This window comes from Elgaria multicarinata, chromosome 3 (assembly GCF_023053635.1).
Source record: "Elgaria multicarinata webbii isolate HBS135686 ecotype San Diego chromosome 3, rElgMul1.1.pri, whole genome shotgun sequence".
Classification (NCBI taxonomy): Eukaryota; Metazoa; Chordata; class Lepidosauria; order Squamata; family Anguidae; genus Elgaria; species Elgaria multicarinata.
The window spans coordinates 55,359,223-55,375,273 of NC_086173.1; the positions used below are offsets into that span (position 1 = coordinate 55,359,223).

A 16,051-nucleotide genomic window follows, 5' to 3' on the forward strand; every position below is an offset into this window, starting at 1 on the left:
GGCAATCCATCACAGTCTCCATTCTAATCCGTTTAAGGAGCTGCCTACATTCCTATTCCATTTGGAAAATCAAATAGGACACACTGACATGACCCTGCGGTTGCCTCAAGCATGCCGCAGCCAGCAATGGAATCATGCATCTCTTTGCCCTTCAAAGAGAGAGCAAGATAAAGAGATTTGGCACAGATTGTCTCTGTAGAATTATGAGGTGAGACACTGGGAGAGGAAAAGTGCTGGGATGGGATAAGGCCATCAGGAGGGCGTTGTAACCCGATCAACAGCACTGACCTGTGGGGAAGCATCTTGGGAAAGCCAGAAACACGTTCACTGCCCGTTTTGCTACGTTTTCAGCGTACGTTTTTAGAGCTGTTATTGAGATTCCAGTTGTGACCATATCAGGACATTTGGGTTAAAGCCCCCAACCCCTCCTCTCAATGGTCCTGATCAGGATGGGCAACCTGTGCCAGAAATTTAGGTTTTAAAAAATCAGCACACCAAGACAAAACGCTTTAATAACGGACGTGTAGTTTTGATTCTTAGGACAGGCAAAAGGAAACACTGCTTCACACAGCACATAGTTAAACTATGGAATTCACTGCCACAACATGTAGTAACGTCCACCAATTTGGATGGCTTTAAAATGAGGTAGGGTAAATACCTGGAGGAGAAGGCTATCAATGGCTACTAGCCATGATGGCCTTATATTATCTTGTATCTCAGTACTAGTTGCTGGCGAAAAACAATGGGAGAAGGCTATTGCTCTCATGTCATGATTATGGGATTCCAAGGGCATGTGCTTTGCAACTGTGGGGAGTTTATTTATTTATTAAATTTATATACCGCCCCATAGCCAAAGCTCTATGGGTGGTTTATAAAATGGGAAATGGGGTGCTATGGTAGATAGGTGTTTGGCCTGATCCAGCTATGCTTCTATTATGTTCTTTTAAATAGGTATAATGTAATATTTCAATGTTGCGTCATTCTCCGCAAGACTGAAATGGTTTATTTTTACATAGTTTTACTTTTTTGCATTTGTTCCTATTTTATCTGAGCATATTCTGTGATATACTGTGATATTAATTGGCTCCATACAATCCAAAACAGGATTAGAGCGTCCATAAACCTACTGTGGCTTGGCTAAAAGCCCTCGGGCTTTTGAGGTAAAGACTGATTCTATGAAAGTGCTACCATCTCACTAGAAATGCACCTATTCCTATTCAAAATGGTTCAAAAGGCAATTGTCTCTAGTCTATAAAAATTAATGGGCTGCTCCACATGCGACTGTAAATAAGCTAGAAAATAATGAGCTGTCTTTGAGGACTGTTGTGTCATTTTATTTTTGTCTGTAATTTTGCTAGAAGACAAGTGATGTGTAGGATTGACTAAACATTGCCAGCTCTTTTGCTGGGGGACCCAAAATAATAATAAATCTATTTTCTGTGTGTGTATGTGAGGGAAGAGCTGGTGGTCTGAATACATAATAAGGGCAAGTTAGCCCTGGAGTGCCTGGGAGTCACATAGTCCAGATCTCCAGAAGGCAATGTACACTCATAGCCTTCTTGAAATGTTCTGGTGGCAGGAGGCTTGTCCCAGGCCCAAACCATAGGCTACCCCAGATCCTCCCTGCCTGACTTCACATGGCCCTGTCTTCAAGAAATTACTGCACAAGAGAGCTCTTTCCAGAAAGAAGTCGTGAATTTTAAAAAAACACTGTACTCCAATTTTACAAAATTGGTGGCTGGGCCTACTGCTAAGTTGCATGGATTTTTATGATGGACACATGCTACATATAATAAAGAGGATCACTCTTGGGATGGGCCATCTCTTCCAGGAAAGTGTGTGTTAGCATAGGAATACTTAGCAAGAACATTGCTCACCTTGTCCTAGTGCTGCCTCTTTACATAAGAATATAAGGAGAGCCATGCTTGATCAGACCAAGTGTCTATCTAGTCCAGCATTCAGTTCACACAGTGGCAGTCTAGCTGTTTATGGAAAACCCACAAGCATGACATGAGAGCAGCAGCCCTTACTTACGGATCTATGTGGTCAGGAGGCAGCTAATAATTTGTCAAAGCGTTGAAATTATGATTATTCGCAAACTGGAAAGGTTTCAACTATATTATCGCATGTCCTGTCACATATCTTCGTTGTCTATTAAAACAAGACAAGAAAGATTACTTTCTATTACCAGTCTATTTTTTCAGTTGGTGCCCATTTATTATTTTCCATTCCTATTTAGTGCAATCTCAGGGCTCCGAAGCATTTTCTGGCCATTCTATTGGCCATGAAAGGACATCTAATGCCACCCATAGGCATCGGACACAGATTCCAGGTCCGCTTGGCGCATGGAGCCCTTGCGTAGGCGTACATTGCGTGCATCGCAAGGAGCTTTGCGAAAAGGACACTGTGGCATCTCAGAAGAATGGGGCCAGAGTATTCCAAACACATCTGGCCATCTGAGGCCCTGAAGCCACTGCTGTCTGCCATACAGATCCAGGGGAAACGCTTTGGTTCTGCTGTCCCTAGCTGGGCATCACTCGGTCGCCTTCGATCGGCCGAGCAGCCTGTTAACGGCACGCTAGCCTGCTGCAGGCTTGTTGTGTTTTCATGCTAAATTCTCCTTAGAGATGTCAGCTGCCACAGCCTGTCATTTCTGCTTCATGGAGCTGGCTTATACTGCCAGGAACAAGTTTCTGTTAAAAAAGAAAAAGACGAAGAAGAAGAAGAGTAAAATGACATGATGCCACTTCCTTAACAAAAATGAAGACAGTTGCTAGAAAAATGATAGGTCAAACGTGCTGGGATTTCATGGAAATATGCCCACCACTGATCCCAGATGAACTGCACAGGGGGAAATCATGTTATAGTGGGAATTGGCCTACTGGTGTGCATGCAGTTCTTGCTTATGATGCAGACTCATATCACTTTAACTAATGTCTCATGTTATTTTATGATTATTTATTTATTTTATTGTTTAGGTTTGTATACCACCCAACTGGCAAATGCCCTTGGGGCAATTTACAATCATAAAACTGAACAACAACAAAATAAACAAAAATGAATGAATGAATAAATAAAAACAATACAGGTATAAAATAGTTCCATAGTAAACATTTTAAGCATTAAAAATATTTTTTAAAAACATTAAGGAACCAGTAGTAAAGTTAATAAAACAAGAAATTAAAGGTTAAATGCCTGCTTAAAGAGGAAGGTCTTAACCTGGTGCTTAAATGTATTCAATGAAGAAGCCAGGCGGATCTCCCTGGGAATGGCATTTCGTAGATGGGAAAGCCTTTTCCCTGGCAGCTACTTGGTGCACCATTGTGGACAATACCACTCTGAGAAAAGCCTCAAAAGATGCATCCTATCAATGCAGATTCTTATTATTCCTATTTCACAGAGCTAAAGTTGAGGTATGGTGATTTGCCTAAGGTAAAACAGGGAGTCAATAACCAAGCTGGGATTTGAGCTCATGTCTCAGTCTAATAGTTTATCTGATAGCTCTTGTTTGTCTTGTAAGGAACAAAGAAGCCAAAGTGAACACGAGAATGGCCAACCCAAGGATTCATTTAGTCCAGTAGTCTGTCTTCCACCAATGGACTAACAGAAAACAGGTGTTTCTTAGGGTGTGCACCAAACAGAGCAATCATGTAGAGTCAACACCAGATCTAAGGCCTCCCCTAATCCACCCTTGAAAGCCCTTTTTTGCTTTCACCATCAGTTGGGCTGCCACGGCAGGAGAAAGCTCTGCTGCCATCTAAGGAGGAACTCAACAGGTGGACCTCCCTTTCTGCCTGCTGAGGGTGAGCTCCACAGTATTCTATGGCCCCTGGGACACCCTCCCAAGGACCATAGGATTGCGCCCTTAAGTATTACTAATTTTGGTAACTGAGGTCACCTTAAAAATAAAAATAATTCTGAATATGAAATTCTATGGCCCTGACTGTCTTTCAGTTTCTCCAATAAGCTGGGGAGGGGAAGGGAACCCAGCTACTCAGCCTCTCAGCACTGCAAAGCTTCTTTCAGTTGCTTTCAGGTTTCACAAGATATTTCTCATCAACGCATCCTTGAAGCAGCTTCATGTCAGGATCAGTCTGTTTGTCCCCAGCAGAGGACCTCCATCTCTCTCATAAATTTTCCTGACACTCAATCTTTTTCTTGCATTATCTTTGAGACATTTTTAGGCCAGGGAAGTTGGGGACAAATTGGTCTATGGTTTAACGTGTTGCCTATTTCACATTCACAGAAACCTGTCAGGTATTTATTTATTTATTTATTTATTTATTTATTACATTTTTATACCACCCAATAGCCGAAGCTCTCTGGGCGGTTCACAAAAATTAAAATCATCATAAAACAACCAACAAGTTAAAAATACAAATACAAAATACAATATAAAAAGCACAACCAGGTACTTTTCTGAGGTTCTAGAAGATCAAATAATTACCCAGCCTTGCATAGAGTTTTGCCTTGCCAGTGTGTGTGTGTGTGTGTGTGTGTTTTCTTTGACAGCCTCCGGTTCAGTCCTGTTTCTCTTGTTGGCTTCCAGTCATGAAAGGAAGGGAAAGCGTTATTATGAAACTGGATTAGGACACAAGACATCTTCCCCGATTTCTTTCTTGCTTTAATCAGAAATTAGAATCACAACTGTATGCAGGGCTTCTGCTGTAGGGCAGTGTCAGATGTGAATTTGTGGGACAAATTAATTGGATCAAATTAGTCAGCTCTGCAAGTGCCACACTGTCTGTGGCATGATTGCCTTCATGCGTCATGCAGTCCTGACAGTTTTCTTTCTTTGGCTGCTGCAGGCCTAAATATACTTGCCAGGAAGCGCAAGTACCCTGCTTGAACCCAGTGGAGTTTACTTCCAAATAAACCAATTTGGGAACAGGTTGTCAGCAGTAAAGGGCCAGTGGTGGGACATGATCCAGTGGATATCAAAATGGACATTAATGGTGGGAAGATCTTGTTTAAGTAAGAATGACCTTGCTGGATCAAACTAAAGTCTAGTGAGTGCAGCCAGCCCTTCTGGTTTGGTAACTAGAGGCACTGTACCTGTTCGCACGTAAAGACAACCCATTGGTTAAAAACTTGATGGGTTGCTGTATATGAGTGTGCACAGGCAGGGACATTGCCTGCAGCGCACCTGCCTCTTCTGCTTTTACTGAACAACTCACGATTGGCTCCTTCATAGGTCGTGGAGAGCATTATGCGAACTGAACTACTGGTTTGTTTGGGAGTTAAACAAGACAGCTCTTAATCCATGGTTTGTAGTTGTGAACTGATGGGTTGTTTAGCCCCTAAACAACTCAGCAGCCAAGGTTTGCATGCCACACTGCACAACCTACAGAGGAGCTGGTCATAGGTTGTGGGGTAAAAGCGGTAGAGGCGGGCACATGGCCTCCAGTACATCCCCTCTCCCACTTGTGCATGACCTGGGTGACCTTGGGTGACCTTGGGCCAGTTACCATCTCTTAACCTCTCACTTATCTAACAATAGTTATAAGGGCATTATGGGGTGTGTGGGTGTGGGTGTGGGTGTGGGTGTGTCTGTGGAGACACCCATGAATGTTGCTCCGAGGAATTTATAACTTTGGTTATAAAAATATAAGCCACCAAATATAACCAACCATAATGAAATGGGAGAAGGAGAGTTTACTGTGTAGAATTTTCAGAAAGCATCGATTAACTTTAGACCATGACATTCCAGTGCCCATAATTTTTTTTAAAAAAAGTGGCTCAGAAGAGAACCTGAGCCAGCAATTCAGAAAGAAAGAACGGTGGTATGATGATGATGATGATGCGCCATCAATGCACATGGTACTGTACATAGTAAAACAATAAAACAGCAACTCCCTGCCGCATAGGCTTACGTTCTGATAAACGACAACAAAACGACAAGAAAGGGAAGGGAACGCACAGGGGGCAATAAAACGAACAGGTATAGTGTTACACTGAGTGTAGTTAGTTCATGCTGAATTTTTAAACTCATACAGTTTATACTTGTATGGAGTATCCTACAAATGACAAGTCTAGTCTGTTTCAAGCAGATAATCAGGAAAGTATAAGGAAATGAAAGGCACATCAGCCAGTAGTGGCTGCAATTGAGGGGCGAAGGCATATAGACATGTAAGCAAAATTGGTGGTGACAGACAACAAGGCTCACAGCTGCTCTTTGCAGTTCCTCTCCTCTCTCTCTCAAGGAAATGGCAAAGTCAAGCAGACAGCAACTGCCAACATCTTCAGTCTGGCACATTGCACTGGCAAATCTATTCTTTTTCAGAGAACTTTGTCCTTGTTCCCAAAAGCTATTCTTATGATTACCACATTCTTGGTGGTTCTTTGCAAAGTAGAAGTACAAGGCAGGATCCAAATAATATCTTAGATATATGCAGGTGTACTCTGAGGTTTTCCTGCATGTTTTGTTTCAGTTGTACTCTTTGAACTGCACTGATGGACTGTTCCAAAGATCCTTGACTTTTCTGATTGGCTTGTTGCTCAAAAGAAGGACCTCAGATGGAGACCTGGGTGGTCTCCTCCTCTAGCCCATTGAATCCAATTCATAGAGAAGACCGAACCTAATTTATCCTCTTGTCCCAAGACTTGGTTCCTCAGTCTGATTCTCTCTTGTCTAAATACTGTTTACATGGTTAAAAACATCATTAGAACACATTAGAAAAGCAGGTGCATAGTTTTGTCCCTGCCCCCCCCCCCAAAAAAAAATGAGACGAGAAACTGCAGGTGACAGAGAATCAGAGAAAACAAGAGTTGGAAGGAACCACACACTATCATGTAACCATCAAACCTGCTTGTACTGATGCAGTAAGTTTATATAGGGCTTCTCTACATTAAAGAAAAATCTCGCAGCTTTACTGGGGCTTTGTCTTCTAGAAACTTTGTGGATTTACAATGGGTGTAAACCCCACCCCACCCCACCCCACCCCGGGGTTTTAATGGTTCCTATGTGGTCACATTCCATATGTTTCACTTATACAGCCAGTAGATGGTGCTGCAAGGTTTCCAAAATTCTTGAATTATGCCACCTCTTTGATGGTGTTTTTTGGCAGAGGTTTGTTTATTACTAAATTTGGGGGGATTTTTAAAATGGTGGAATAAACCTAAAAAATGACGAGAGAGGCACTGAAGGTTGATGACATCATGAAAAGAACCCAAACTTCCATGAGTAAACAATCACGGGCGCATGATAAATGCCTCGTATAAAAATGTCCATAGGCATATATATGAAGGGAAAGCGTGGTTAGCTGATTCCATTGGCTGGTACTTACTGGTAAACAGCAGGCAAGCAAATGTACCAGATAACTATACCTGAGAATTTTGCAGCACTTTCTCTTGAGGATGGGATTCTGTATGAGCTGCTGTGAGAAGAGACAGGTTGTAACATAAATGGAATCCTAGCTCACAGTATGGCTGAGACAAGCCTCCACTTCTAGTATAGATCAACCATGCCCCTAAAGCATCTTCTAAGTTGGCAGCATGCTGGAACACCTGTATAGGCATTTCATATCTTTCACCCCCCATACACATCCAGAACTTAAGCTCGTAGACAATGACTGGCTCTTTTGAGATGTTAGGGTCACTATGAAGGTGCCTCCAAACACGAACTAATTTTCTGGCTAAAATACTTGCATCCGAAATGGAGGGTATTGCACCACTGGACAAAACAACAGTCTGTCTCAATGGAAGGTTCAGCTTCCTATAACAGTAAGAGCTTGCTCACTCCTCATCTTTTTAACAACATCTAATTGGAAGCCAAGATGCTCTTTCAGTCCATTCTCTCTGCAATGAGCTCTGCCTATGCTCTGAAACCCAAGACTCTTCTCAAGTAGATAATATGTAGCAAACTAAGTTAAACTGACTGTTGATTTATATTTGGAATTCTGTGTGTATGACCGTTGCCTTCCCTTCTTTTATCCCATTCCCCCATCCCTAATAAACTTGGACGTAGTGTTGCCAAGACTGCATGGTAGTAAAACTACTGCATGTTTTCTTACGTGTTCTTTTTACAAGGCTTTTCTTAAGTTCTCTGTGGTCTGGGCTTTGGATAAGAAATTCCAAAGTGCCTTCCTTTGGTGATTTCCTAGGACTGGGCTGAAGGGAGGGATCTTTGGCAACAGGACCTAGTCTGTTGAAGTACCTGTGTAGACTAGGGTGTGTCAGGAGGCTCGTCCTGATTGATGGCAGCCTGTCAGTAATTGTTGTTTGATGAACCCTTGTAAAGAAGGGCTCCACCATACAAGGAATGTCATCCCTCTTATTATGTACCTAAGTCTACAAAAACGACAGGATCAGGAGTCTGAAGGAAGCCAGCGACAGAGCAGGAACTATACACGGACCCTTCTTTGAGGTAGTGGCCCCCACATGAGCCCTGTAGGCTGAGAGAGCAGGCTGCTGATGACCAAGGCACGGTTGTGTCCTCAAAATGAGGTCCCCTGACAAGTCCGCAGGGCCCCTCCAGTGGCTGCACACCCCGTGACCGAGCCTGTGAAGCCGATGCAGTGACTGTGACAGGGCTGTCAATAGTGCTTAGCGTGATGGCACATCTGGGGCAAGGCTGCTTTTAACTTTGAGAATTAGCCCTCAATTTAGCTGCATTAATCGGCAATGAAAGCCAAGGATGAGCCTGGGGGGCGGTGGAGACTGGCTGCTGCAGCTGCTGCCACCTCTCCCTGCTCTCTAGGACAAACTCTACAGTTACAGTGCGCGACTAGAACTACGAGAAGAGGCTGGCCATATGTCTCTGGAAGATGGGGTGATAAGAGAGGCCAGATCTCCCTTATTTGAATGAGTTTCCCCCCCCCCTCTCATTGCAGAAGAACACAGCCCCAGGGGATAAAGGATGACCCTGTATTTCAGAGTACTACCAGCAACAGTAGGTCTGGAGTGTCCCTAATTTATGGACAGGCAGGCAGCTGCTTTGTTATCAGTCTCATTGCAGTGTAGTGTCTCGTGGTGGGAAGTGCTTACTTGGAGTCTGGTCTGTGGGGGAGTGTTTGTATGTACAGCAAACAGAAACCAGAATGGCTCTTTCACTCCTGCGCCTGCTGACTTCTCACTCGCCACAGCTCAGATGTGAACAAACACGGCTATTTGAAACAAATCAATAACACTGCATCAGGGTGATCGCTCCCAGATGGAACTCACTGGCATGACCCCCATTTTCTTGGGCACCAGTCATGTGGCAGTTTCAAATGGGCAGAAAAGAAACAATCCATCAAGGATTGTGAGAGGGATGGTAAACCTGTAATCCTAGGTCTGCACGCAGCCCTCAGGTGAAATTCATGGGGGCCCCAGCCTAATTTCAACAGCCATCTGCAATAGATCAGTTCAAAACTTGGACAAGACGGACTTCCACTGGCAGCCCACTGGATGGGGAGGAAGAGGGAGCAGGGAGACCGAACTGACAGAATGAGGGAGAGAAAAGGGGTGGCTGCATTCACTTTTGGCTTGGGCCACATCCACAGCCAGCGTGTCGCCCCTGACACATTACTCCTGAGGGAATGTGGCCCTCAAAAGAAAACCGCTTTATGACGACGCAATGGATTGAGAGCCAGAGATGTGGTGATGGGAAAATCACCAGATTTCTTCCTTGTGTGAGGAAGTCAACTTAGGCTGACATTACCACATTAAAGCAAAACAAAACAGCCAATTATGGTTACACAATACCTGACAGAATGCCTCTCCCGACGTGAATATACCCGGTCACTACGTTCAACATCTAAGGTCCTCCTCCGGGTGCCTACTCCGAGAGAGGCTCAGAGTGTGGCAACGAGGGATAGGGCCTTTTCGGTGGTGGCCCCCAGACTGTGGAATGATCTCCCTGATGAGACTCGCCTGGCACCAACACTACTATCTTTCCGGCGCCAGGTTAAGACTTTCCTCTTTGCCCGGGCATATGGCGGCACATCCTAATTACCCACATGTTTAGTTTTTAATTGGTTTTTAATGCTCTATGTGTGTATGTACTGTGTTTTAGAGTTTTAAATTTTGTATTCTTGTTTTTATCTCAATTTTAGAATTTCTGTAAACTGCCCAGAGAGCCTTGGCTATGGGAGCGGTATATAAGTATAATAAAATAAATAAATAAATAAATAAATGTTCTAGTACAGGCTACTGCTGCTGCTCTCCCAGAGCAAACCTGGGATTTGCTAGTGGCACTTACAGCTTGGTGATTCCTGCAAGTGGCATGGGGGAAATCATGTTAATCGATGTACCTTGGATGGTCATGCCAGGTCATTGTGTCCCAGGCTCTAATTTGGAGCCATATGTCTTAGCCTAAGGAGATTCCGCTTGAACTGAAATAGAGCAGCTAAGAGATGCGATTTTCTCTGAAGGAAAGAAAGGGTGCAATAGAGTCCATCAGCAACTTAATATTTTAAGTAGTAACTATAAATTGGTTCAATTCTCACTTTAAGTAGACAAAATTGATCCTACCCTCAGCCACGGAGTGGACTCCAGGTCTGAGATATTGAGGGTGTTAAGAAGTAATTCCCTTTTACTATCGACTGACCAAGTAGTTGGTTATTTGTTCATTTTTTAAAAGAGATTTTGGTTTTAGCTCAACAATACTAAAGTAACCTACAATAACACACACACACACACACACTAAGATAGTGAAGTGTCCTATATGAATTATCCAACACCTGCATCACTCAAGCTTTCCTGCTTGACTGTAAAATGTTTAAAAAGTGGGGTGTGGGGAGGGGATTTCACCTATGATTGGCAGAAAGGAGGGGTATAGCTCTTCTCTACATTTTTTAAAAATTGTGCTGCCTTGGCTATCTGCATTCTCTTTCCTTTTGGATACTATCAGTGGCTTTACACAGGCAGCCACGTGGTCTGAAATTGAATACTTCCTGCTCCATGTGCTCAACTGACTTTACTGAGACAGTGCCATCTGGTGGAGTAATTATAGTGCAATGCTGAGATTGCACATGAGGATATCCCCACATTATCTCTGTTGTTTTTTTTAAAACCCAGGGGATAGCAAAGGAAGGGCCCTGGATGTTGACACTGTCGTGAAATGAACCCACAAACTTCTGTAAGTGGCCGATAAATGAGCTTGCTATAAATCGCTCATATAGAGAAACTCATAGACTCAGAGCAAGCAACAAGCCACACCAACGTTCTTTCTTTGCTTTCTTATTTTTTGCACGGTTTGCACGGTTGAGCTTGGTTTTCTTGCTTGTTGTGAGGATAAAATGAGAGGGGGAGGAGGAATAACTATGAACACCAGTCTGAGTTTCTCCAAGGAAACGTGGGATAAAAATATAAATAATCAAAATAAACCTAGCAGGGAAATGCAACACAGGTACGAGAATTCATCATATGATAAATTCTCGTACCTGTGATATTTTATTTTGTATTTTTATTTATTTTACAGCATTTTTATATCATCTTTTAAACAAAATGTTCTCAAGGTGGTTTAGCTCACATTTTACCAGAAACACTAAGAGGTGGATTTATGGGAGCTGCAAAAGAAGCAACTGCCCCATTGTTCATCCATGCGGGAGGCTGCTATTTTGGTAGACAGAAAACGAAATATACACAACGCCCCTCACCCTGCGTCCCTCACCTTCGCCATGAACTAGATACAACTGAATAGTTTGCAAAATAAAGTCACTAACATGTTTGCAGTAGAAGAGAAACTAGCATGAGGGTGAGTCCATTAGGAAACAAGGAAGGACTTTTGATCCTTATTAGAGATGACTGACTAAGTTTGATGTTTGCTGGCTTTTGCCTATTCCTGTAATATGCTGTAACAAATTCCCTTATCACTTAGCAACATGACATGTATTAGCCTTTATCCTAACATCTGGTATCAGGTTATAAATCTGCTTTTCCTAAAGTTTCATCGGTCCATTTATTTACCCATAAATTGTCACAATAAAGATCACATGAAACAATAAACATTGATTGCTCAAATAACGTTTGGCAGATATAACTTGATCCGAAAATGACAGTAAACAAAGCTACAGGCATGCCAAAGGCAAGGGGGTGGGGCGAGGAGCCAACATGTTGCTACCTGAGGCAGAGCAGCTACGAGGTATATTCTCCACAGAAATGTCTCAGGACACTGGTACAACTTGATGTTCCACAACACTGGAGTCAGAGGTGGAGTGGGGACCTAACCTGCCCTCATTTTGATGGAAGGCATGAAAAATATGGAAATGCTGTCCCCATTTATCAGAGACAATTCCTATCTTAATGGTACTTGTTCACGATAGAACAGTGTCCCAATTTTTGCCTTGTTGGTTATCTGTTTTTAAAGGGTGGTGAGTAAACCCATGTACTAAATTTTCAGCCACCTGGTGCAACCAGGGGGCAGGGGAGGGGGTACAAAAACGTCCTGTAAAAGTGTTTAGAAAGAAAGAAGGAGAAAAGAGTAATCTCTCTCTCTCTCTCTCTCTCTCTCTCTCTCTCTCTCTCTCTCTCTCTCTCTCTCTGTCTGTGTGTGTGTGTGTGTGTGTGTGTGTGTGTGTGTGTGTGTTTGTGTGCACTGGGGGTGTCAGGGAACAGAGAGGAGCATCCCTGTGTTTCCCACCTAAGCAAGAAAATAAATTACAGTCTGTGGCCATAACTGTGGCCACTGGGAAAATAATGCAAGTTTCTGTTTTGCCAATTGCGTTCTTGTTGGGAAACATCTTGTATTTGTAGGATCCCTACTTGTGTCAGCTGTTTTGAGGTTAGAGTTCAGCACTTTGGATAGCACCTTTAGAGTTTTGGCTGGTTCTGACTAAAACCCAGAATGGATTCACAGCCCCACTGAAATTGGAAACAGCAGCCTCCACTGGATTAATGAATAACGTTAAAAACATAAGTGGTACTAACAATTTATGATGAAAATGAATGCAATAACAATTAACATCATGTAATCATCTGCTGAAGTAGAAACTCCCTGTTTGGTATTACACTGGCACTCTCCCCCCACCCCCTCTTACTCAGCTTCATAGAGCTCCCAAAAGGAAGGATAATGAATGAAAATAAAGGGCACCTTTGGTCCTCAGGGTGCATTAATTGACTTCAGGACATTCCTTCGAATCAGGTCTTGCCCCTGAAAACACCAGCCTTTGGCTGCCAAGAGCCAGTAGTAATGGTGTGATGCCATACTGAAAAGTGTGTGAGACTAAATTAATGAGAACCATGAGGGCCTGTTAGGAAGGCAAAGGGGAAACTGAACCTGAGGTTCCGCACCCTGGTTTAGGTAGCTGGAACAAATGGTCTTCAGATGCCTTCCAGCTCATTTATTTACCTGTTATTTTATATACAAATTAAACAACGACGACAGAAAGAGCCCTGCTCTGACATTTGATCTATGAATTTAATATGTGATAAATACTGAATAGGGCTGCATTTTGTTTTGTTTTGGTTGCAGAGTCCAATAATGTCACACTTTTGACTTTAGCAAAAGTAGGAGATCCCCCATTGATGGAGTCTTACCTTAGTTCCACCTTCTCACCCCTGCCCAAACATTTCGCCACAAATTGCAAGTCTGCTGGACCCAAATAACTCAGTGGCTCAGTCTAAAAGCCCAATACATTTTGTTGGCTTGAAAATTTAAGCTCTCCTGCCCCTTCCAGTATAATTTGCCAACAAAGAAGAGGAAGGGGGGCACTGAACCTTCAGAAATTGCAAAGAACACAACGGTGTTGCCTGCTGATGTGGGTTAATCTCCAAGGAGGGCAAAAGGCCGGGGTTTGAATGTGCAGAGTCAGTAGCTGAGAGGCAGCTAAGCTCCTTCAAGCAACCAGCCCTAGCGTGAGCTCTGTACAATGTGTGCTAGCGCCTTTCTCTCTCTCTCTCTCTCTCTCTCTCTCTCTCTCTCTCCCTCCCTCTCCCTCTCTCTCCCCCCCCAGGGGCTGGGGTTGGATTTCAAGGGCAGCACTCAGCTGATTGGCCCAGAGCATCCTTCTGTCTCTTGCACTTTGCCCCTCCTGCAAACATTCTCCCCAGCAGAGATTGGAGGAGACAGTCGAGGCACAGTGTGTGTGAGTGTGTGCGCGTGTGGAGGAAATGTAAATAAATGGGAAGACAAGCTGGGAGACTGTGCACACAGCAGCAATTCAGCTGGGAGAAGTTGGTGAGCAAGAGTGGCAGCAAACCTGTGGAGCTGCAGCGGAAGGAGACACTGCTCCCAAAGCCAGATTGCAGAAAGGCCAGGCACAGGTGGCTTCCATACATACCTGAGACTTGAAACGTGGGCCTCTCACCAGCCCGCCATACCCACACAGGCACAAGAGCATGTCTTTGGCAGTGAAAGAGAAGAGCCAAGTGCGCCTGGTGTTTCTGGGAGCAGCCGGGGTTGGCAAGACAGCCCTGATCCGGCGCTTCCTGCAAGACACCTTTGAGCCCAAGCATCGGCGGACAGTGGAGGAGCTGCACAGCAAGGAATACGAGGTGAGTGGAGTCACCATCAAGGTGGAGATCCTGGACACCAGTGGTAGCTACTCCTTCCCAGCGATGCGCAAACTCTCCATCCAGAACAGCGATGCCTTTGTGTTGGTCTACGCCGTGGACGATGCAGAGTCATTTGAGTGCGTGAAGACTCTGCATGAAGAGATCCTTGAGCTGAAAGAAGATAAGTTTCCACCCATCGTAGTGGTGGGCAATAAGGCAGAAGCTGGCGGTCTGAGGCAGGTGATGCCAGAAGATGCCCTTTCCTTGGTGGAGCTCGACTGGAACAGCCGTTTCCTGGAGGCATCGGCTAAGGAGAATGAGAACGTGATGGAGGTCTTCAGGGAGCTGCTCCAGCAAGTCAACCTGCCCAGCCGGCTGAGCCCTGCCCTGCGCAGAAGACGGGAGACCTTCCCCAACCAGCCCCCGCTCAGGCCCCCCATGAACAAAGCCAACAGTTGTACTGTCTGTTGAACGATGTGAAGATGACAGTGGCAAGATTTTGTCTTTGGCAAAACCAAGGCGGGCTGGCTACGGAGTCCGGCTTGCACCCGCCACATCAGTGTTGTGGTATTCAGTCGTTTGGAAGGGGGGAGGGCTCCGGAGCCATTTGTGAACTCCAACAATTTGTCATGATGTAGTGATTTCAGCTTTTAGTGCCCCAGAGCCACAGCTAATTGTGTGCCCCTTTCATGCATTCTGTTTTGAGTTGCAACCCAAGGATTGGAAAACCTTGATGCTAAGGCACACCTGTTCCCCTGATTCCAATGGAGACGGTGCCCTTTGGTCGTTGACTTTGCTGCCCCATCTTGGTGTGGATGAATGAGGGACAGGTGGCCAAACAGGCTGATATTTGAGGCAACGTGGCTGATGTCGACAAAGTGTTGGCATGCATTTCCAGGAGTCCCCTAAGGAAACATTTAATCCCTGGGACACCTGTTTACTGCTTGTATTTTGTGACTGGCTGAACAGGCTCCGTATGCTTAAACAGGGGAAAGAAACTTTTCATGACTGTTGAACAGCAGGTGTGTGTGTGTGTGTGTGTGTGTGTGGCGTTGCCTCCCAGAATCCTTTTGCTTCTAATGTCTGCATTGGTCGTTTGCATGCACATGTTCCTGTGCAGATTTTGTTTACAGTGAGCCTGCCATTGTCGGAGGCATCTCTGTTTGTACCTTGTGGAAAGAAGTATGTGCCTGAATGTATTTGAGTGTTGCTGTTTTTAACTTTCCAAGCATTGTATCTAATAATAATAATTCATAATAATAAACCCTGAAACACTGCCAGAAGCACACTGTATTTTTATTCTTTGCTGCCAGGTTGCCAGGTGTGATTGGAAGTCATACAGCTTCCCAACCCTTGTTGCCTGATAGGTACATAGTCCCTCGCTTCCAAGTTTCTGGTTCATGCTTGTGCCTTTATGCCTTCGTAGCACAGCCACCCTGCTGAGCTTGTGTAGTTCTTTATGCTTGCATGGTTTTTGTGACAGACACTGTAGTCTGGGGACAAGATTGTCAGTTTTGCTCCTAGGAGACAGTGGTTCAAATTCCTTCTGAGCCACAGGCTTGCCAATGATGGCTCCCTCTCAGCTGGGCTTCTCAGAACAGAAATGTTAATGAACTCTCTTATTGGGCTGAGATAT

General features: G+C 44.3%; 1 protein-coding gene across 1 annotated transcript; it reads left to right on the forward strand.

Annotated features, from left to right (window-relative positions):
• Positions 1-13,903: 13,903 nt before the first annotated feature.
• Positions 13,904-15,169, forward strand: LOC134396687 (GTP-binding protein Rhes-like). Its single transcript, XM_063123237.1, has one exon. The coding sequence runs from the start codon at positions 14,260-14,262 to the stop codon at positions 14,884-14,886; it is 627 nt and encodes a 208-aa protein (XP_062979307.1). The 5' UTR covers positions 13,904-14,259; the 3' UTR covers positions 14,887-15,169.
• Positions 15,170-16,051: the final 882 nt, after the last annotated feature.